The 23,527-nt window shown below is 56.8% G+C and overlaps 1 protein-coding gene across 1 annotated transcript in view; it reads right to left on the bottom strand.

Annotated features, from left to right (window-relative positions):
- Nucleotides 1-4,479: 4,479 nt before the first annotated feature.
- The window catches only part of CACNA1A (calcium voltage-gated channel subunit alpha1 A), a 291,124-nt gene continuing 272,076 nt past the window's right edge, over nucleotides 4,480-23,527 (bottom strand). The window contains 11 exon segments of the mRNA XM_070416203.1: nucleotides 4,480-5,981; nucleotides 6,714-6,834; nucleotides 6,836-6,962; nucleotides 7,231-7,459; nucleotides 8,485-8,520; nucleotides 9,742-9,855; nucleotides 10,006-10,144; nucleotides 10,246-10,346; nucleotides 11,304-11,404; nucleotides 11,532-11,639; nucleotides 22,237-22,342. Coding sequence (XP_070272304.1) covers nucleotides 5,301-5,981; nucleotides 6,714-6,834; nucleotides 6,836-6,962; nucleotides 7,231-7,459; nucleotides 8,485-8,520; nucleotides 9,742-9,855; nucleotides 10,006-10,144; nucleotides 10,246-10,346; nucleotides 11,304-11,404; nucleotides 11,532-11,639; nucleotides 22,237-22,342 — 1,863 coding nt within the window. The 3' untranslated portion in view covers nucleotides 4,480-5,300.

Below are 23,527 nucleotides of genomic sequence, written 5' to 3'. Positions count from 1 at the left end.
GGGCTCTCTTCCTGGCTCACAGATGGCGTCTTCTTGCTGTGTCCTCACAAGGCACAGAGGACAAGGGAACTCTGACAAGGAGAAAATTCTGCGATGTCCTAAATCACATTACAGCAGGCCAGAGGGTGGGTGGGGAGAGACAAAAAGCGGTTCATCAGTTAACAACGGCAGCAAAACCAGCAACAAACTGCTCACACTCCTTTAGTGTGTGTTGGAATTAACACATGAACTTCCAGCCATGGCCAGTATGGATCAGTTGGTTGGGTGTTGTCCTGTGCACTGGGGGGTCGCCGGTTGGATTCCTGGTCAGGGTACATGCCTGGGTTTCGGGCTCGATCGATCCCCAGTCGGGTGTGTGTGTATGTGAGGGGGGTGGGGGAGTGGATTTACGTTTCTCTCCCGCATCAATGTTTCCCTCTCCCTCTCCTTTCATCTCTAAAAAAATAAATAAATAATAATAATCAATAAAACACACACACACACACACATTAAAAAAAGAAAACAACTCCCAGGTGGCTATTTCTGAGATTATCTAAAGAGAGAATAGCAAAAAAAAAAAAAAAAAAAAAGGGAGAGAGAATAGCCAGGTGAAAGCCCAGGAGCCTCAAGTTCTTGTTTACACACGAGCTTTGCGGACTCTGCTGACCTATCCCAGAGCCGGCCTGGCCTCAGCTTCTCCCGCCCTCTTTGTCTATAGCCAATGTAAGTCCTTTCAGAGCAGCTTCCATTTTCTTCCCCCAACTTCATGTATAAAAATGCTCGCAGAACTCCTACCCAGCCATGCGCGGGCGGGTGAGACTCTATGCCCCAAGACCAGTCATTTATTGTGTGTGTACTAGCAATGGCCTAATAAACTCATTCTTTTTAATTTTTTAAAATTTTTTTATTGACTTCAGAGAGGAAGGGAGAGGGAGATGGAAACATCAATGATGACAGAGAATCATTGATTGGCTGTTTCCTGCACGCACCCCCCGCTCCCCTCCCGCCTCGGGATCCAGCCCACAACCCAAGGATGTGCCCTGACCAGGAATTGAACCATGACCTCCTGGTTTATAGGTTGATGCTCAAGCACTGAGCCACACCGGCCGGGCAGGAAGGCACTTTTGATGTTACTGGTTTGTTATCAAGAATTCAAAATGAACTGCCGGAGAAAGGGGTCCTGAGAGCAGGAGCTCCTGTCCCCGTGAAGTTGGGGTGTCCCACCCTGGATGTGTTTGCCAACTTGGAAGCTCTCCTTACCTCTTTGTTTCTCGAACCCAATCTCTATCCTCCCGCCCACCTATTGTTCCCAGAGGTTGGAGGTGGCCAGAAAGTTCCCACCCTCCAATCACGTGGTCTTTCTGGAGCCCAGCCCCCATCCTAAAGCAACCTAGGGAACCCCACCCTGTTACCTCATGAGCATAAACACAGGTGTACTCTACAGGGGTTCCTTGTGAATAACAAAAGGTACTCCTCTGACTCAGGAAATACCAAGGGTTTTAGGAGGTCCGTGCCAGGAACTGGGGACACAGACCAAGTTATTAAACTACAGGGACCTTACTTGGAAATAGTGTCTTTGCAGATGTAATTAAGGTAAGGATGGAAATGAGTTCAGACTAGATGGAGGGGGTCCTAAATCCAGTGAATGTGTCTTCATAAAAGACAGAAAAGGACACACAGAGACACCGGAAACGAGGCCGAGGGAAGATGGAGGCCGAGACTGAAGCGAGGCCGCCACAAGCCAAGGAATGGCAGCGCCACCAGAAACGGGAAGGTGGTGGTGGGTGGTGTGTCCTCTGCCAGAGCCTTCAGTGTGGCTTTGAAACCCCGCTGATGCCTTGATTTCAGACTTCTTGCCTCCTGAATTGCGAGAGAATACATTTCTGTTGTTTTAAGCCACCGAGCCTGTGGTGATTTTTTTAGGCAGTCCTAGACCGAGAGTCCTACTGTTTCATTAATTTTGTTCATCCTCACCCGAGGACATTTCCATTGATTTTTAGAGAGAGTGGAAGAGACGGGGAGAGACAGAGAGAGAGAAACATCTACGTGAGAGAGACACATCAATTTGGCTGCACCCCCACTGGGGCCTGGGATTGAGCCTGCACCCCGGGTACATGCCTTTGACCAGAATTGAACCTATGACCCTTCAGCCGGCAGGGCAACGCTCTATCCACTGAGCCACACCGGCTAAGGCTATTCCATTAATTCTGTGAAAGTTTTATTTTTATTAAACTTAAATGTTTTGTCACTCTAAGCATGGTCACTGTAAGATAGACACTGGCTTTGCTGTGCTGGTGAGGCTTTTGCAACTGACAGTGACCAACAGCCTCCTGCTGAGTGTCCTGTCCTCATACGCCCCCTTCTGGTTGTTCCTCTAAAATCAGGACTTCACCCCAGGGCTGCCTGTGCTTCTGGTAGTTGGGGAGCACCATTTGGTGACCCAGCACAGCTCTGTCTCTCCCAACCATGACCCCCAAGCCCTTTGGCAGCTGGTGGGAATCCGGGTATGCGCCCCCAAATATATCACTTTGGTGTAGGATCATTCTGAGCTGAAGGCAATTGAGAATGAACAGATGCAGGGAGTTCTCTGCCCTCCCCTCCTCTGCCTACAAGCAGGGCATACTTTGCCCTCTGAGAAGGTGACATGAATTTTCCTTTGTGGTGTCTCTGCCATCTGTATTAGGAAGAGGAAAGGGATTGGTATCACTGGAAATAGAGAGCCAGCACTGAGCTGAGTCTGCATCAACAAACCCTACTATAATCGCCTTTACATTTCTTTAGTCCCCCCTTATTTTCTTGTCATTCCTCACAATGTATAGTCCCTTGAAGCTCAAATCCCCTTTCCTTTGTTTCAAATGATATAGGAAGTCCCTGAGTCAATATGCTTCTTTGAATTCCACTTCTTTTCTGTGACTTTCCTTTTCTGTAAGTATTACTAAAAACTGTGTGCCTTTTCTCCTGTTAATCTGCCATTTGTTAGTTTAATTCACGGGCCTCAGTCACGGAACCTAAGAGGGTAGATGGAAAACGTTGCCTCCTTGACACAGCAGAGGGTCCCATTTCACAGATAGGATGTTAAGAGTCCGAGGAGTAGCAACTGGAGGCAGTGGGTTGCAGGGAGGGGGTAGAATTCCTTCAAGCCTGAAGGACCTGTCTGAAATGGAGCCTGGATCTCTTGGCTGTTTGTGCCTCAGAAAGGGAGCTGCCCAGGGCATCTGCACAGCATCCCTGGCCCTCAGAGCCCGTTTCCTTGTTCCTTCTTCAGGTTTCCAGGCGAGGTGGCTCAGGCCAGGTACTGAGAGGTGAGACCAGGGCGTGAGGCGAGTCCTCCTCTGCCTCTTCATTCCCTGATCCCTCCTCCCTCCACCTGTGTCTACTGGGCAACTTACACTCACTCCCGCTGAAGGTGTGGGCTGTGGAGGCCTGGCGTCCAGACTCCTGGCACTCAGCTACAAGCTTGGCCTCTGGGTCCCGGGGTGGGGTGGGGGTGGGGCTCCAACAGTGGGCCTCATTCTCTGGCAAACAGATGGCTGTAGCTTCCTGGCTCTGGATAGAATTGCATGCATCCTCCCACCCCACCCCTGCACCTCGAGGGGGACCTCTGACAGGGATCAGCGTTGGCCTTCGCTGACAGCTGGTCTGGAAGTCTGTGGGGGTTACCATTGGTCAAGTTGTCTGGGTAGGAAGTTAAAACCCTCTCTCTCACTTTTTAAAAAAATGTATTTTTATTGATGTCAGAGAGGAAGGGAGAGGGAGAGAGAGATAGGAACATCAATAAGATTGATCGGCTGCCTCCTGCACACCCCTTTCTGGGGATTGAGCCCACAACCCAGGCATGTGGCCTTGACCAGAATCAAACCCGGGGCCCTTCAGTCCCCAGGCTGATGCTCTATCCACTGAGCCAAACTGGCTAGGGCTAAAACCCTCTCTTGAATGTAAATGGTAATTGGAAAAGGAAAACCAATAAACAAACACCCCCACCTCTCTAGTGTCTTATTGGGCAGCTGGCAAGGACCTGCTTAGCATCTTTGGCTTAGCCAGTGGTTCTCAACCTTGGCTGCACATTAGAATCACCTGGGAATCTTCTTAAAATCCTGATTTCTGGGCCTCATCCTCCGGAAATTCTGTTTCTTTGTTACTAATGTTGTGGCCTCACCTCTTAACAAAGAAACAGGATTTCCAGAGGATGAGGCCCAGAAATCAGGATTTTAAAAAGATTCCCAGGTGATTCTAATGTGCAGCCAAGGTTGAGAACCACTGGCCTAGGCTTTCCTGGGGCTGCTCAGGAGGCAGCTGGAATCACCGGCGCGCTGGCCACCGAGCTGGGGACCCAGGTGGTGCTTGTGGGCCGAGCTCTCTGGAACCACACCTGATGCTGAAGAGCTCGGCTCGCCTTCTTACCCACTTCCACAGCGCCTGCTTCCACGGCTCCCCCCCAAACCCCGGGGACACTTTGCAGAGGGTTAAAGACCACTCAGTCCATAAGCCCTTTGATTCAACTTTTTATTTTTTTTTTCTTTTTGAATGTCATGCAATAATTCACAGTCCCAAGCCCACAGTTTTCAAACAAGGTAGGAAAAAGGCAAAAAGAAGCAAAGGAAGTCGGTGGTGGTGGTCTTTTTTTTTCTTTTGTTATTTCAAGCAGGACCAAATGTCAGAAAAAATGCTTCTTTTCTCAATCATTAATTTTTTTGTCCTTTTTAAAATTGTTTATTTTTTTTTAAATCGATTTCTGCAGGCAGTAATAGTAGGGTTTGGTATAACCAGCAAGCACTCCTGTGTGTGTCTGAGCACGTGTGTGGGGTCTGAGCTGTCTGGCCGAGGTCTGTGTGGGATGCTGGGTCTCGGTGTCTCAGCCACACACGGGCCACCAGCTCGCGTTCACCAGGGGAAGAAGGAAAGGTTCAATTGAGATGATAAAACTCATCAATAGAAGCGATTTTTTTTTTCTCCCCGTTTTTCTTTTTAAAAATGTTTTTTTTTTTTTTAAATTTCCATGTTCCCCAAGGTTCTCCAAAAATGGCTGAGTTAATTCGAATCCCTTGGCTGTGTGGTTGGTCTGTCCCCCGAGGGTCCCCGTCGCGCGGGGTCGGGGCTGGGTGGGGGGCGCCGAGGGTCTCGGTGGGGCACTCGGGTGCGCCCCGGCCCCGGGGACTCCCTCCAGAGTCCGGGGGCGCCCGGCAGGTCCTCTCCCCGGCCTCCCCCGGGCGCTGGGCCGGTGGCAGCGAGGTGGCCTCGCGGCCGGGCGGCTCCCCCCCGTGGGGGGTGTGCGCGGGGTGCGTGGGGGGGCCGGGCGGGCGCGGGTGCCACCTCGCCCGGGCTTAGCACCAGTCGTCGTCGTCTGTCTCGCTGTAGGCGTCGTGCAGGCCTTTCCGGGAGCCCGGCCCCCGGGGCCTGGCCAGTCCGTGGGCCGGGTAGTAGCCGTTGGGGAGCCGCCGGCCGTGCCGAGAGGGCGACGCGCCCGCCAGGCCCGCGGCCCGGGGAGTCCTGGGCGAGCACGTGTGCCGCGCGGGGGGCGGCGCGTCGTAGGGCGCATCGTAGGGCGCGTCATCCCCGCCGCCGCCCGGGCCGTCCGCCTCGTCGTAGTCGGAGCCCCGGTAGTAGCCGTGGTGCCGGGGGCCCGGGGACCACTCGGAGGCGTGCGCGGCGGACGCCGGCCACCGCGCCCCGCCGTGGCGACACGCCCTGGGGGACTCGCTCGGCGCCGCGCCCCGCCGCTCCGGTGCCGGCGAGCGGTGTCCCCCCGGCGGCCGCTCCCCCGCCAGGGGCTCGGCGGCGGGGCCCGGGTACCTCCGCGGGCCGCCGGGGGCCGCCCGGCCCGGCCGCGCCACCAGCTGCTGCTGCTGCGGGGGCCCCGCGCCGCCGGCCTTGCGGACCACGGGGGAGTAGGACACGTGCGGCCGGGGGGTGGAGGGGGTCTGGGGGAGCTGGCGGCGGCCCCGCCGCGGAGTGCTGGTGCCGGACGTTGAGGGGGCTGGGCTTCCACTTACGGAACTACTGCCCTACACGAAAATTGAAACAAAGGAAATCAAAACAAAAGATACAACAAAATCAACCAGGAGGAGACAGGAGGAGACACGGGGAGGGTCCGAGGGAAACCGGAGGAGGCGGGGGGGGGGGGGGGGGAGGAGGTGGAGGACAGGACGTTTGAATGGAAAAAAAAGGAAAAAAGCAACAGCCACCGGGAGGAGGGGAGGAGAGGGAGAAGGGGGAGGGGGTGGGCGAGGAGGGGGAGGAGGAGAGAGACAAGGAGGGCGGGGGAAGTCAAAAACCAACACAACAAAGTGAAAAGAGAAATGAGAAATGGAGTTTTGTAAGTTTCGGGGTTAAAATAGCAGAAGTTTCAAAAATTACTCACAGGCGTCCAGAGGACAGAAATCATAATCGGAACAAAAACGGAAGCCGGGTTAAAGGAAAGCGCAAGGCAGCGGCAGCCAGCGCAGGACTGGGCTGGCCAGAACGCAAACGTGATCCACAACCAAAGAGGAAGCAGCTGCAGGCAGGGGGGCGGCAGGCGGCAGGGGCTGGGGCAGAGTGGGGGGCCACAGTGGCGGGAGGCGAGGTCCACCCTCACCCAGGCCCCCCTTGGCTTGGGAAGGAGCCCAGTGGTGGGCAGGGTCAGAGGTCACAGTGGGGCGTGAGGACCCCGCCCAGAGTGGCCGTGGGGCGTGGGGGCCACCCTCCTCTCCTGGTCCCCCCTGGCCCGATCTGGGGGCAACTCCTGCCACACCCACCTGCCGGTGTGCCATGTGCTCAGGGCCCTCACTAGGTGACCGGGACCAGCGCTGGTCCCGGGCTCGGGCCCGGTGGTCAGGCCGCTCCTGGGCATAGCGCTCCTTGTCGGGGGGCGGGGGGGTGGTGGTGGTGGTGGTGGTGATGGTGCTGCCGGTGCTTCCGGTCCTTGGGCCTGCCCCGCTCCTGGTCCCGCTCCTTTGACGGCAGGTCCCCCGACTGGGTGGTCATGCTCAGGTCTGTCCCCAAGCCTGGGCCGGGAGGGCGTCAGACGGACAGAAGGCCATGAGGTGGGGCAGGACATGCACACAGGAGGCCACCAAGAGGGTCTGTGGGTCCTAAAAGCAGTGCTTTCCTCTGGCCGGGGGCTTTGGGGGTCCAGCCCCCAGGCTTCCTCAGCCCAGCCGGTGCCACCCAGCCCTCCTCTCTGTGTCTCCTCACCTCTGCTTTCTCTTCCCCTCTCCCCTCCCCTGTCCCCTGGCATAGCCTTCGGTTCCTGGGCCCTGCGGGGTGGCCCACCTGTGTCCACATCCGTGTAGCGGCCCAAGGAGCGCTCGGAGGCCCGGTGGCCGCGGTCGCGGTCGCGGTCGCGGTCGCGGTCACGGTCACGGTCGCGGTCACGGCGCCGCTGGTGGTGCCGCTGGTTCTCTTCTGGCGGCACCCTCTCCAGGGAGTAGTCGTCCAGGCGCCGGGCCTTGGGGCCCAGCACGGAGGCCGAGCGCTTCATGGGGCTGGAGTCTGAGATGGTCTGGGGAAGACAGGTCAGCGGCTGGAGTCAGAGGCTGGCCCCACCTGTCCTGCCCTATCAGCCATCAGTGATGGGCTGTGACCATTCAGGCCGAGGTCTGGGTGGGGGTGGGTGGTGGGGCCCGATCACCTAGGGACCCGGGGTGCCTCTGTCCCCTCCCAGGCCCATCCGGGTTTCTGGCCAAGAGCCTCTGATCCGTCCCTGCTGCCTCTCAGGACCACTCTCAGGGGCACCTCTACGCCCTGGGCATCCGGCCACGGACATGCAGCCTGGCAGAAGAGAAGAGCTGTGCTCACCCCGAGTACAAACCTGGGAACCGGGCACTGGGCAGCATGCCCTGCTCACCCCTGCCTGCTCTCTTGGAGGCTGTGAGGCCTACAGGTTCAGGGCCAGGCACCCAGCACCCCAATCACCGACCCCTTTGGCCAGTGGGGTCTGGGCTTTCCTGCCCATCGGAGGGGCTGCCCTGACACTCAGGTCCTGGGAGACCTGCCTTCTCATCCTCAGCCTGCAGCCTGGGAACCTGTGCGTGCTGCACCACCCCACCGGGTTAAGTCCCTCCTCCCAGTCCCCCCACCCTTGGTTCTCTGCAGCTGGGAGAGGAGAGGAAGAGGAGCCGGGGGACGTCCCCTAGAGTCCAGCCCAGCTGAGTGGCTGGGGGCACGCCCGAGGCAGGGGTCTTAAGGGACACAGGGCTGCAAGACCAGAGGGTCAGGGGTGGGCAGGGAAATGAAAGAGTGGGCCAGGTGTGGGGGCATCGTCCAGGATTCTTGGAATGCGGGGCTCTGAAGAGAAAGGGGTGGAGGAGGGGGAAGGGGGAAGAGGGGTGAAGAAGGGCCACCCCACAGGGCACACGTGGGGCACACAGAGAACAGAACACAGGAGGATAGGTCTCCACAGGGAGGGAGGGGGTGTTGTCTGCAAAGAAAGGATGGAGTCCGAAAGGACAGGACTCCCCCGAGGGGGGGTGGGCGGGAAGAGGGGGCCAGAGCCCAGCTGGTGGCAGATGGGCGGGCGGTACATACACTGAGGTTATTCCCACGTGGCCGGCCCCTTCTCCTCTGTCACAGCCCCACGGGATGGTGCACACAGAAAAAACAGAAAGAAGAAAATAAATATAAAAGCCAAGAGGGGGAGCGAGAGGTGGTGCATAGACCTGAGGAGTGAGGGGGAGAATGGAGGGAGGGAGAGAGGGGTTAAGTCCCTGGGAACTGATAACCCTGGCCCAGCCAGCAGTCCCCCCAGGGGCACAGAGGAGACAGACAGGAGACACCACAGACAGACAGATGGCAGAGGCAAGAGATGGACAGATGGGATGGTGTAGCCACAGGCCCCTGGCCCCCGGCTCTGCCTCATGCAATGCCTCCAGCCCTGGCTCCGGCTGACACTCCAAGCTGGGGGTGGGGGATGGTTTGGGGAGGTGGCCATCAGCTGGGTTTGTCTCAACCCTCTCCCAGGGCCCAGCAGCTAAGTCCTGGGGGGCAGAGGCTGGCAGGATAGGGCTGGGCAGCCACATGCAGTCTGGGTGCTTCCCACTCAGGTTCCCACAGCCAGAGGCCAGGCCCCTGGGAGACCCCGGCCCCGCCAGGCACAGCGCAGCCTTCCACCCCGTGCAGATGAGCCGGCACAGCACACGGCAGCCCTGCAGTCAGACATGCTGCCCCACCTCCTGGGCCAGGTGGACAGCCAGCCATGCTTCTGGCTTCAGTCCCCATGGGCCCGGGCATTGGGACCCGCACACCCTCCTCCTTCCCAGGACCCTGCAGCTGGAAAAGCAGCCACACAGACATACATCAGGCACACGGCCCTGCCCCTCCCCGCAGCCCCCACGGAGACCAGACAGGACAAACCCAAGCTGTCCTGGGCCTTCCCCAGACTCTGCCACCACGTCCTAGGGCCTGCCAGGTTTCTGAAAGCAGACCTACTTGTGCAAGCGAGTGCATGTGTATGAAAACACACATATGTGTATGTGCATGTGTGCATGTGTGGGCATGCCTGTGTGCACGTGTGTGCATGCTTGATTGCAGTCTCACGCATCACCTCCCACACCCCCACGTGTCCTCCACATCCTCCCGCCTCAGCACCCCCAAACAGGGCAGAGACAAACCACTTGGCAGTGGCTACTGCACCCTGCCCAGGGGAGCCCCTTTCTCTCTGCCCTCCATTAGGAGGAGCTCAGAGGACGGGGCCTGCGTCCCGGAGGAGGAAGGAGGTGCCCTGGGCTTCAGGAGGCAGGGCCTCTGGGGCCCAGGCCCCCCTCGGGGGTGGGTGAAAGCGCTCACCTGGTTCTCTGCTGGGAGGCGGGGCATGGAGGCCGCCCGGGCCTGGCCTTCCGTGGGGAGGTAGCGCTCACTGTCTGAGTAGCCATCTCGGCCCATCTCTCGCATCTCCACAGACTGCAGGGCAGATGGCAAGGCCGGGTGAGCCCCGGGGCTGGGCACACGTACCCCAGGGGCAGCCTGGTGTGCGTGGAGCTGCAGGCCCGGGCCCCACCCTCCTGCGCTGCCCAGGCCGTGATCAGTGGGGCAGCGAGAGGACAGAGGCACCTGAGAGTTGGGCTGGCTGTTGGGCATGTCGGGAGGGGGCCCTCGCTCCGGGCTCCACGTGCCCGTCTTCTGGAACATCTCCTGGGCTCGCTGGGTCACCCAGGAAGGGCTCTCCTTGATGCCACTTTCATGAGCCATCCTGCACGGGAGACACAGGCAGTGGGCACTCCAGGGGCTTCTGTACCTGGGACGGGCACTCCCTGCCCTTCCATCCCTCCTCCTAGCCAGAGTGACACTCACAGGCCTCCTCCGGGGTCCAGCTGGGTGGAGGGGAGGGCGTTCTGCCCCTCCTGCGTTGGTGACGGGGGCTCCATGCGCTGGAACATGAGAGGTGTCCGGTTCTGGGGAGGCAGAGAGCAGCGTGTGCAGAGTGTGTGTGCGTGTGCGTGTGCGTGTGCGTGTGCGTGTTAGGGATAGGTCGGGGGCGAGGGAGGCTGTGGAGGGTCTGATCCATCAGTAGCCTACTAGCCTCTTTCTTCCAAATCCATCCAGAATGGGGTCATTTCTTACATCTCCACGGCCACCACTCAGGTCCAGCCCCATAATCTCCCACCTTAACCAGTGCAGTATCCTGCTCTCAGGTCTCCCTGCTCCAGCCCTTATGCCCCACGGCCACCAGAGGGCGCACATCAACCCCTGTAAGAGGTCACTTCCTGCTAGGAGCCCCCTTACTCAGAGCAAAAGTCAAAGTTGTCCGAATGGCCCCCAAGGTCCTGCATAATTATCACCTCATCTCCTCCTGCTGCCCCTCTTGCTTGCTCTGTTGCTTCCAAAACTCAAACTCACAGTCCTGCCTCAGGGTCTTTGCAGTGGCTGTTCCCTCCGCCCAGAATGTTCTTCCCCCAGGTGTCTGTGTGGCTCACTCTCTTTTCTCTTCCTTGAAGTCTTTGCTCAGAAGTCACCTCCTCAGGGAGGCCTCCCCTGACCACCCATTTAAAGTTGTACCCCTCTCCCCCAGGCACTCTTTCCCACGGTGCTTATGTTCTGCTACGCAATCTCATTTAGTCATTTTGTCGTTATTGGCATTTCCACAACAGGGCTTCTGGTCTGTTTTGCTCACAGCTGCACCCTTAGGGCTGAGAACAGTGCCTGACAACAGGAGGTGCCCAGTAAGTGTTGGTGGAGCAGATGAATTAACCCAGGTTATGCCTTACTTTCCAATGACCTGCCCTGGGGCGTGGCTACACCCCACTGTTCTGGATGGTCCTCATGGTGACAAGGAAGGTATAGTCTCCCAGCCTGGGTGACCCCAGAGGGAGGAATGTCCGCGGGGAGAGCTGTCAGGGCCTGGGCCATACCTGCTCCTCACGCATGGCCTGCAGCTTCTTGGCTTTGCTCTGCCGGTAGTACTCCATGATCATCATGGCCGCGTAGATCTTCCCCACTGTCAGGTCCGTGGCTGGGGGCACAGAGCACGCTCACTGCGGACGGGGCCCCTGCATGCACCCGTCCTCCGGTGCCTCCTCCTCCCCTCCCCCTCTGTCCTGTTGGGTTGGACCCGGGGCCAGGCCGGTCTGGGCTCTTACACTTATGAGGCGTAACCAGCAGGTCCAGTGTTTTCTGGGACAGGTTGGGCCAGATGGCCATCATCTCTTTCCGTAGCTCGGCGTCCATCTGCTGCTTGTCGGCCCCTCCTGCAATGCGGGCACAGAGAGGCCTGGTCGCCTGCTGCCTGAGCACCTGCTGGCCTCTAGGCCAGTCACCGAGCCAGCAGCTCCTGCCTACCCAGTGCTCTGGAGTCCTGGTTCCCACGGGTCCCAGTGCCCAGTGCAGCTGGCCCAGGGGGACATGACCATGGGGCTCTGGTCCTTGGCAGGGACAGGGCTGTGGAGAAGCTGCGTGGGGGGATAGTTCAGCATCGACAGGGGCTGGGTGGCCCCGGTCAAAACCTGACTCCAACTGCATTAGGTGTTAGTCCACTGCTCCGTGCCTCATTCTCCCCATTTGCGAAATGGGGATGATAGCAATTGTTCCTGCCTCACTGAGTTTTAAAAAAATATTATCGTTGATTTTTAGAGAGAGAGAGAGAAACATTAATGTGAGGGAGTAACATTGATTGGCTGCCTCCTGCAACCTTGCACCCCATGGGAGGTTGAACCTATAACCCAGGCATGTGCCCTACCCTTGAATCAAACCGGCAACCTTTTGGTGCGTGGGACAATGCCCACCAACTGAGGCACAGTGGCCAGGGCCTCACTGAGTTGTCTGATGATTAAAGTAGTTCATATGCGTGCAGCCTTAGGACAGTGTGGGCCATAGGACTGTTACCACAGCAGCATCGGTCTGTGGCGAGGCCTGGGGAAGCCCCAGGGAGGCTGCGAAGCCACAGAGCAGCTCTGATAGAGGTTTCTCCCTCAACCAAGCCTCCTCTCCCCCGCCAGGTGGTCATTAAGGCTCTGTCAGCGATTCCTGCTCCCAGCGATTCCTGCCTGAGTACATGGTAGCGTGGCCCGTACTGGACCCCGTGATTGGCTGGGGCCATGTGATGAGTTCTTGCCAATGAGGTGTGAGCAGAGTGAGGTGTCACTTTGGGCATTTAATGGCCAGTGAATGACCCTTCTGGGTTCTCTTTTGTTCTGTCACGATGGCTGGTGACATTAGGGACAGTGGCTTTCTCAGGCCTGGCCCCTAAGTGACTGATGAGCAGAGTCCCCTTGCCAAGCCAGGAAAGACCCATGAATGGGAGTGGGACGCAAACCTGTGTCGGTGTGAGACTGTGGGGCTGTTTGTTACGGCAGCACATTTTTGTCCATCCTGAATAATACACCAGCTTGGCCTCTGCTCCTACTTCCCTTTCAGAGCCTTCAACCCTGGGCCCCACAATCTCCCACCATAACCAGGGCAGTATTCTCCTCTCAGGTCTCCCCGCTCCGCCCTTACTCCCCACGGCCACCAGAGGGCACACATCAACAAGAGGTCACAGGGGCGTGTTCCAAACACTGCCAGGCATGAAAGGGACATTGATAACAGAGCTGGAGCACGGGTCCCAAGGCCCCTGCTCACTGTGGACGGGGCCCCTTTATGCACCAGTCCTCCTTCCCTCCCCCTCTGTTCTGGCCAAACTTTCACTTTGTAGCTGCTGGACTGCGGGAGGAGGTCTAGGAGATCTGGGGGAAGGGCAGGGCCGGCTCCCAGCCATCAGAAAAGCACTTCAGTGTTTTAACAACCATCCACTGGGCATGCAGGCTGAACAGCTGCCCTGTGCGGGCAGAGCTCTCACTCCGCTTTGCCTGCACTCCCCGTGGGCCTCCCCGCCCCCAGCCTTCCCCACGCCTCCTTTTCCTAGCACTGCCTCTGACGCCTGGCCCAGCTTCTCCCTCTCAGCAGGTGTGGGTCCGAGCACAGACATCTGCCAGGCATTCTCCGGAACTTTCACTCATCTTCGCCCACGTGACTCTGGAGGTGATGGGAAGAGGAGCTGCCTGGACCAGCGCTGTCGCCTCTGCCCAGGTCTTCCTCTCCCTCCTACAGCCGCCGGATGGCACCGGTGAGCACCTGAGTCAGCAGGTGGCTCCTCTGCTCAGAGCCCTCCGCCGCTCTACCTCCGTCAGGGTGATGGTCCAAGTTCACAGGGTCCTACACAATCCGCCTTCGCTCACTGTTTCAACCACATCGACCTTCTCACTATCCCTCCAACATGCCAGGAGCAGTCTCCTTCAGGGCCTCTGCACGGGCTGTGTCTTCTGCCAGGACTATTCTCTCTACATGGTCCCCTTCTTCCTTCCGGCCCCTGCTCAAACCCTTTACCAGAGAAGCTTTCTAGCCACCCTCCTGCTTAAGACATGCCCCCATCACCTTCTCTGTCTTTTTCCTGCTCTCTCTTCTCTGTATTTATTGTGTCTAGTTGTTGTTTCATCTCTCACCCACTAGAGGGCCTGCTCCACGGTCTGGTCTTTCTTTACCACGGGTGCTGCAGGGAGGGGGCTGTGGTCACTGGGGTGGGGCAGCAGGGGGTGGTGTGAAGCTAATATGTGTCCCTACAGCAGTTGGGAGGTCAGGACTATTGTGGGAGAAACGTGGGACAATCCCCTGTGTGGCTGGACTCTCAAGAGCCTCAGCACCAACACCCTATGGCAGTGTTTCTTCCCTCCTGGGAAACAGGTGGAATTCGTGGCTATGTCTCCTGTCTCTAGCTAAGTGAGGTGTCCGGGGTCTCCATGGCTCCTTCTCAGACACATGGGAAGGTAAAGAAGAGAAGGTGCCATTTCCTGTTAGAAGTCACTCTCTCCTGACAGTGTAGAGAGCTCCTGTTCCTAGAGGAGAGAGAGAAGACGCCTGCTATAGGGATGGAACTGTGTCCCTCCAACATCCATGCTGAAGCCCTCAGCCACTATGTGAATGTGTTTGGAGATGGGGCCTGTAAGGACATAAAGTTACATGAGGTCCCAAGAGGACTGGTGTCCTATAAGAGGAGAGACCCTGGGGGTGTGCACACACCGAGGAAAGGCCATGGAGGGGCAGAGCACGCAGGTGGCTGGCCATCTGCACTCCGAGGAGAGAGGCCTCAGGAGAAACTGCCCTGGCTGCACCTGGACCTTCAGGCTCCAGAAATGTGAGAAAATAAATTCCTGCTGTTTAAGCCCCCCAGTCGCTATTATTTTGTTACTAGTGACCTGTCTAGTGAAGTCGCACGAGACCCGGGACCCCCCCCCCCCACTCCCTACCCCCTACCCTGCGCCATGGGATCACCCTGAGTCCCAGAGCCCTGCCCTGTGTGGCCGGTGAGCCGCGGGACGGCCCCAAGTCCTGGAGTGCCGCCCTAATGCCCCGCCTCCGGGCCGCGAGGAGTGGCCACCAGGCCCTGCCCCCGGGGCGTGATGCGGGGCTGTGGAAACCCTGGTGGAAGTGCGAGGAGCGGCTGCTGGCCCTGCCCCCCGCCCCCCGCCCCGTGCGTGACGCCGTCTTGTGATGGTGTTATGGCGTGAGGATCAATTTGCTTATCACCTCTTTATTATATAGGAGGATAGCCACTTGCGCTGACTAAGACACCTGCTCTGAGTCAGGGCAGGGTTCCTGGGCCTCAGTCAGCACTGTCCACCCCCACGTGTGATTGTGGGGTCAGTGACTGTGGGGCGGTCCTGTGCATTGTGGGATGATGAGCAGCACCCACTAGATGCCAGGAGCACCTCCTTTCCCAAGTCCTGACAACCAAACGTGTCCCCAGACATTGCCAAGTTGTCCCCTGGGGGGGACAAGATCTCCCCGGTTGAGAACCAGTGAATTCTGCTTCGATTTGCTGGGAAGCTTGGCCTTCAGGATTGTCATTCACATTTAAACAAAGGAAAAATCGGGATAAGAGCCAAGATGGTGGTGTAGGTAAACGCTGGTACTCGCCACCTCCCACAACGACATCAAAATTACAGCTAAAATACAGAACCACCATCATTCAGAACCGCCTGAAACCCGGCTGAACGGAAGTCCTACAACTAGGGAAGTAAAGAAGAAAGCACATCGAGACTGGTAGGAGGGGTGGAGGTGAAGAATGGGCTGGTCCGACACTCCCGTGGTGTTTTTTACATCGGGAGGGATATCTAGGCTGCAGAGGCCTCCCGTGAGGAGCAAGGGGTCCCAGCCCCACACCAGCCCCCCAGCCAGGGTTCCAGAGCTGGGAAGAGAAGTCCCCATAACTTCGGGCTGTAAGAACTAGCAGGGGCTGTGGCTGAGTGACACAGAGGCTGCTGGGTTCCCAGCAGTATCTCTTAAAGGGCTGGCTCATGGACTTACTCGGACTCAATCCCTCTGAATCCAGGGACATAGGGGGAGGAACGAAATTGTCTGGCATCAGAGCAGAAACTCGGGGGGTGGCTTTCTCCCAGACAGGGGGGTGCTCACAGGGGTCATTATTCCTATGCTGAGACCTCTCCCACCACAGAACTGACTGGCAGCCATATCTGAGTTTCCATCAGCATGGCCCACACTGTTCCCTCTGCCCTGGAGACCCCACCCCATCCAATTTTCCATATGAATGGCCTGTCCTGGCTCAGGCTTCAGACTTTCCCAAAACCTCTCAAACAAGCTGCAGCTGGTGTCAGCATGTCCCAAACCTATCAATAAGAGGCCCAGCCTGCCTTGCTTCACAGCTGGGCCTCACTTGGGCACTTCCAAGCCCAATTCAAGTAGCAGCATCTGCAGATCCCTCTGTAGCTCCTAAGGGGTGGCCCCAGGCAGTGGCTGACTTTGCACCTCCCAGGAGGCCCCAGAGCCGGTGCACAGCTTCAGGCCATACCAGGTTACAGCTCTATACATCCACAAGCGACACACTCCAGGGGCAGACTCAATGAGCACCAAAGCCCCACTGAAGCAAGTCCTGCTCCATAGGGGTGTCACCTGCATAGCAGCTCTTCCACTGTAGACACAGGTGGTCCTCACAGCCACTTGGCCTAGAGGTTAATTCCTCCCAGTGACACCAACAGCAATCCCGACTCAACTATAACAAGGTGGTGCACACAGCCCACACAGGGTCATACCTACAGTGCCCAGCTCTGGTGACTGGAGAGGCTAAGCCACTGGGCCCTATAGGGCACCTACTACACAAGGCTATTCTACCAATTCCAGGAGACATAAGAGATCTACCTAATACATAGAAACAAACACAGGGAAGCACCAAAAGTGCTGAGACAAAGAAACATGTAACAAATGAAAAACAGAAGAAATCTCCAGAAAAAAAACTAAATGAAATAAAAGCAAGCAAACTACTAGGTACAGGGTTCAAAATAATGTTTCTCAGTTGCTCAAGGGTCTTAATGAGAGCTTCAAGGGACTTAGTGAGACTTTCAAGAATCTTAGTGAGAACATCAGAGACATGAAAAAGGAAGTCAGAAATTAAGCACACACTATCTAAATAAAGAATAATTTCAGGGGTTCAACAGTAAAGTAGAGGATTCTGAGAATCAAATCAACAATTTGGAATATGAGGAAGCAAAAAACACCCAAGCACAAGAGCAAAAAGAAAAAATAATCCAAAAATATGAAGGTAGTATAAAGAGCCTCTGGAACAACTTCAAGTGTACCAACAATCACATTATGGGGGTGCCAGAAGGAGAAGAGAGAGAGCAAGACATTGAAAACTTATTTGAAGAAATAATGACAGAAAATTTCCCCTACCTGGTAAAAGAAATAAGCTTACAAGTCCAGGAAGCTCAGAGAGTCCCAAACAAGAGGAATCCAAAGAGGCCTATACCAAGACACATCATAATTCAAATATCAAGGGTTAAAGACAAAGAAAGAATCTTAGAAGCAACAAGAGAAAAGCAGTTAGTTACCTACAAGGGAGCACCAATTCCCTTGTAGGTAACTGTCAGCTGATTTCTCAATAGAAACTTTGCAGGGTGGAAGGGAGTGGCAAGAAATATTCAAAGTGATGAATAGCAAGGACCTACAACCAAGATTACTCTACCCAGCAAAGTCATCATTTAGAATTGAAGGTCAGATAAAGAGCTTCCCAGACAAGAAAAAGCTAAAGGAGTTCATCACCACCAAACCAGTATTACATGAAATGTTGAAGCGTATTCTTTAAGAAGAGGAGGAGGAGGAGAAGGAGAAAGAAGAAGAAGGAGAAGGAGGAGGAGGAGGAGGCGAAGAAGATAAAAAATATAAAAAATATGAAGCCCTACTTGGTTTGGCTCAGTGGATACAGCATCTGCCTGGGAACTAAAGGGTCCTGGGTTTGATTCTGGTCAAGGGCACATGCCCAGGTTGCAGGCTTAATCCCCAGTAGGGGAAATGCAGGAGGCAGCTGATCGATGATTCTCTCTCATCACTGATGTTTCTATATCTTCCTCTCCCTTTCTCTCTGAAATCAATAAAATTATATTAAAAATATGAACAATAAAATAGGAATAAATACATATCTATCAATAATTGAATCTAAAAATGAAAATAAACCAACAAGGAGTCTAATGAACAAAATAAACTGGTGAATCAAACAGAACCAGAGGCTGGGAAACATGGAACAGACTGAGGAATCTCAGAGGGAAGGGGGTGGGTGGGAAGAGAATAACCAAAAAATTATATGCATATATGCATTACCTATGGACACAGACAATATGGTGGCAAAGGCCTGGGGTGGAGGGGGCACTTGGTGGAGGGGGGCAATGGGGCATATAGGGGGACACCTGTAATACCATATCAACAATAAAGATTTAAAAAATACACTGGATGCCGGAAGCCGGTCCATCCTTGCTGCTTGACACAGTCACTGCAGGAAAGAAACAGCTGCACAGCATATGTTTCAATGGACCTGGCGTATATAGCATACTGTTCTTAATATGTTTGCTCCCTTTAGCGCCATGTGTTTTAACCAAGGTCACCTCTCCGAGAAAGGTTGTTTCCCCAGGTGGGGATCTTTCCCTGAGGTTAGGGAGGGGATACAACCCCTTAATTAAGTGCCAGGCGGGTAGTTAAGCTACATAATCTTTACTCCCTGGAATGGAGATAAGAAACGCCCTAACCTTTGTAATAGAAATTGACAGGATTAAAATCGGCTGGTATAAATACGGATGCAACAAGACAATAAACATCAGATCCACATCAGATCCTCATCAGACCCTCAGCAGATCCTAACCAGAACCTAGTGAGATAGAGACAGGACTTGGCTGGAGATCCTACACAGAACCTAGAGACAGAACCTAGAGAGAGAACCTAGCAAGAGAACATGGCAAAAGATCCTGGACAGAACCTGGCTACAGAACTTCACTGGAGAACCTAGACAGAACATGGCAAAAGAACCTGGATAGAACCTGGCTAAAGAACCTGGTGACTGAACCTGGCAGGAGAACCTGGAGAAGCTGGATGGAGAACCTAGTGAGAGAACATGGCTACAGAACCTGGCTGGAGATCCTGGAAGGAGAACCCAACCATGCTGATCAACTGAACGCTGACCCCGTGCCATTCCTTCTTCGCCGACTCCGTCCACACCTTTGGGGACCCCTGGACCCGCTGGGATTGGACCCCAGCAACTGGATTGATCAGGAGAAAAATTAAAAAAATAAACAAAGGGAAAATCCTTAGAGGGTTTCTAGGTGGCCCTTCCCTAGGGTCACGGGGTTCCCTCAAGGCTGAACCCCAGCTTTATGCCTCCTTCAGTTACAGAATTATTAGCACCAGGACTCCTAGTGCACAGGCAGCAGTTGCCCATGAACTCACGGTGTCCCAGAGTTTATAGCCCAGTGGTCCTCCCCTCCCCCACCTCATTCTGCAGATCTTTAATATATATATATATAGAGAGAGAGAGAGGAAGGGAGAGGGAGAGATAGAAACATCAATGATGAGAATCACCGATTGGCTGCCTCCTCTACACACCCAATGGGGATCAAGCCTGCAACCCGGGCATGTGCCCTTGACTGGAATCGAACCCGGGACCCTTCAGTCTGCAGGCCAATGCTCTATCCACTGAGCCAGACCAGCTAGGGCTCTGCAGACCCTTTGGTGAAGAGCCTCCATCACAGGGTCTGTCCTGCACACTCTGGGACATTCAGCAGCATCAGCATCCTGGCCTCTACACACCAGATGCCACTGGCACCAGCCCCTCCCAGTGTGACAATCAAAAATGCCCCCAGACACTGCCCAGTGTCCGTGGGGGCAGAATGGCCACTAGCTGAGAACGCTGACTTAAGGCCTGACCCCTGACCTCACTCCCCAAACCCCGATCCTGCTCAGGTCTAACCCCTGACCTCACTCCCCAAACCCCGATCCTGCTCAGGTCTAACCTCTGACCTCACTCCCCAAACCCCGATCCTGCTCAGGTCTGACCCCTGACCTCACTCCCCAAACCCCGATCCTGCTATCTCTTTTTCCACAGTATTTCTCACCTTGGAGCATGTTGCATGGCAGATTTATGGTCTTATTGTTTGTCGCCTGTGTCCCTGCAGCTCCCTGAGGGCCGGAGGTTCACCAGCTTCAGGGAGACAAGGTGCCATAACACCCCTCTCTGGTTCAGGCAGGTCAAAGCCCTTCAGCTCCCACGATGCCCCTCCCAGAACCTTCCGGGCCCCTGCAGACCCCACCTTCAGACAGAGCCTTGTGTTTGGGGGATTAAAGGGTGAGACTGTGCCCTTTGGCTGCTCAGGACCACGTGGAGCCTGAATGAGAGTCTGGATTGGCCCTGGGAGGGGTTTGGCTGGGTCTGGCCCTAAGACAATGGCAAAAGGCATTTCTTTTTTCCAAAGTTGAAATCCCCCTGCAACCAGCGGCATGCCAGGGCCGGGGATGGGCACCGGGAATGCCAGGAAGGCGTGGTGACGTCTGGTGCTCCCAGAGCTCCTGGGGAAGGTCCCAGCTTGGCCGATGCCTTGATTTCGACCTTGTGAGAGCCCAGTTGAGCCCACCGGGACTTCCAATCTACAGAACTGTGAGCTGATACATAGGTGTGCTTTATGCTGCTAAACTTGTGGCCACTTGTTACGTGGCATGACTAGCTGATACGTGAACTGAAGCTTGGAGAGGGTGTCGTCTGCCAAGGTTGCAGGGAGGCCGGGCAGATGGGCGAGATGAGCCCACAGAACCACAGAGCCCACCTGATCACAAGGAAGCTGCCTCCTCCTCCTCTGCTTCCTCCCTCCCTGGGCTGGGACCTGCTCCAGCTTCGACTGACCAAGCTCCTGCGGGAGCAGCCTGGGGCAAGCAGAGCCCCCTGCGCACAGAACCTGGGCCCGACCGGCGACGTGTGCCCAGCTGCTGTCCCCACCCGCTTCTGCTGTCCTGAGCCTCATCCTGTGACTCTGTCTTGCTCTCTCTGGTGGCTCCTCCTGCTCTCTCCCCCTTCACCTGCATGTCTAACCATCAGCCCTCAACCTGCCCCCTCCTGTCTCACTGGAAGCTGCTGACCTCCCTCCACAACACCACCCCCCACCCCGCCAGCAACTTCTGGCCTCGGCTCCTCGCCCCCTCCTCCCCTCAGGACCCAGTGTCCCTGAAGTTCGGCCTGCTTTCCTCCTGATATCCCAGGGGCTTCAGCTGGGTGGAGCCTTGACCTCACTCTTCAGCCCTCCAATGTCCAACTCTGCCGGAGGACGCACCCCGTCCTCTGCAGGGCCCTTCCCAACGTCCTTCTCTCTGCTGCTCGCTCGCGTGTGCTCTCTGCCCTGTGGTCTCGTCTGCTGCTAAGTCACATCCAGTCTCTGCCAGGCTTCAGTCGCACTGCAGGCGGGGGACCCCGACCCTCCACCAGAACCCCCGTCAGAGGAACCCACGGTCACCCTCAGTCCTCTTCCCTGGCTGCAGGGCAGCCGCTGACACACTGTCCCTCCTCCCCGGCCCCGTCAGTGCCCTCTAACGCTGCAGTGGTCCCAAGGTTGGTCTTTGGGGTCCCTCAGTCCCCTTGGAGAGCCCGCCCAGTCTCCCGGCTGCAAATCTGTCAGCATCTGATGCCTCCTGACTTCATCGCCAGCTTGAAGACTCTTCACCTCCCGCCTTCAGCACCTCCTCACAGAAGGGGCCCCCTCACCCCCCCCAGAAGTGGAAGCGGAAGAGCCCCTTCCCCACCCCCCCTTACTCTGTGTCTCTACTCGCCTCCACCAACACCTCCTCCTGCCCGCCCTTTGCCCGGACCTGGCCCTCTTGCCTCTTCCTTGTCTCAGGCAACGGCCCCAACCCCCGAGGGTGGCCTTGTTGTTCTCTCTCCCTCTCGCCCCACATTCAATCCCGTGGTTATCTGGTTGGCTCGGCTCCATTAATATCCAGAATCTGAACCTCCACAGCCTCTCAGTCAGAACCACCCTCCTAGGTTCACCTGGGTTAGGCCAGTGGCCTCCACTCTGGCCTCTTCCCGTCCATTCTCCCCCCGAGGGGGCGGTTCAAATGTGAGTAGGGTCAGATCCCTCCTCTTCTCCAAAAGCCTCGTGACAACCCCCTGACTCAGAGGGCAAGTTAGTTCAACACGGCCCCAGGTGGCCTCCTACCCCAGGACCTTGGCACCTGATGGTCCCGCTGCCTGGGGCACTGTCCACCCAGGTGTCCATGTGACTCATCCATTACCTTTCCTCCTTCAGAGCCTCCTGGGGCAGGCCCTCCCCTGCAGGAAGCGGAAGCTGCCGTGTCCCCATATGTAAGCCGTGGCTGGTGCATGGGAGGCATGACCAGATGTTTGCCGAGTGAGTGGGCGAGCCAAGGAAGATCAGGGCGGGGCAGTGGCTCCTTCAGTTTCAGGCCGGAAGGGGGAGACCTCAGCTGCCTGCTGCACTCTCCTCCACCTGTCCTACCCCTCAGCTACCACCCCTCCCCCCGCCCCCTTACCCTTGGCAATCTTGATGTCCAGGGCTGTACGGATCAGAGCCATGAGGGTAGAATTGAAGTGGACGGTGTTGTCATCGGCGACAGGCAAATCCATTCGCAGAAGCCGCTGCAGAAAAGCAAAGGCGAGGACAGTCATTCCCAAGCTCCGTCCTCCGTCTCCCGCGAGCCAGACCCGCCCTCCCGGGAGCCCCAGGAAGAACTCTGGAGGCAGCAGCGAGGTGCCCCGCCCTGCCTCCCCTCAGGTTACCTGTCCCAGCGCTGCATTCCCCGATTCCCCTTAGTGGCCTGAGGGAGGCACTGGGGGACCTGCCCCTTCCTCTCCCGCAGGCTAGGCCCTGGAGCTGGCTTTCCCAGGTGGCCCGGCCCCTCACCCTGCCCCAGAGTTCTCCCGGCAGCTCCGTCCCGTCTCCCCCCAAAGAAGAAGCGCACAAGCTGATCAGAGCAGACATGCAACAGCCAGGCAGAGGGGTCCACGGCCACACCGCCTGGGGGCCACTGGCTCCGTCCCCATCCCCCGCTCAGCCCAGACCAGACCAGATGGGCACAGGCCACATCGTTTCTCTGAGAAGCAGCAGGCGGGCGGCCCCCCGCCGATGGGGTGGGCCCCTCGCAGACATGCAGCGAGGCCAGGCCATCACACACAGAACGCAGACGGGCACATGCAGACGGAATCTCGAGACTCATTCATAGCTCCGTGGGAAGTGTATCTCAGGGCAAGTCTGGATCTTGGCTGTGTGATGGTGGGGGAGGGCTGAGGAGCGTTCCCGCGGCCCAGGGAAGAGAAGACTCCCCGTGTTCCAGGCAGGGGCACTGGGCCCTTGCTTGGTGATGTGGGAGAGAATGCTGGGCTGGCGTGCACCACCGGCCCAGGCTGAGGTGGCACGGAGGTGGGGGTCGAGGGTGGGTTTGGGGTTCATGTGGGGCTTCAGACACGTGTCAGCAGGAAACACAGAGCTGGACGAGAAGGAAGGGGTGACAAACCCAGAGTCGACACAAGAAATGGGTGGGGGCCGAGTGGGGAGGAAGGCGGCAGATGGAGAGGCACACAGACGGGCCGCGGGGCACAGCTGTGCAGGCTGCGCCCCGCACGGGGTCCCTGCCTCAGAAACGGTAGATTCGTGCATTTAGATGACAGCTTCCCAGCTGCCAGCAGAAAGGGGTCTGGCTCTCACCACCTCTCTGGGTTACAATTTCCCAGCAGACAGTGTTCGGTGGAAAGGGTGCTCTTTTCAATTTTGCACAGAGGTGTCCTGGGACCCGAGGGGGCTGCACAGAGGCCAGAGGGAAGGCT

Source organism: Myotis yumanensis, unplaced genomic scaffold (assembly GCF_028538775.1).
Source record: "Myotis yumanensis isolate MYYU_CA2020_CCGP unplaced genomic scaffold, mMyoYum1.0.hap1 SCAF_5, whole genome shotgun sequence".
NCBI classification, from domain to species: Eukaryota; Metazoa; Chordata; class Mammalia; order Chiroptera; family Vespertilionidae; genus Myotis; species Myotis yumanensis.
Note: the sequence above shows the minus strand (reverse complement) of the source record. Positions and strands in the feature narration are given on the sequence as shown.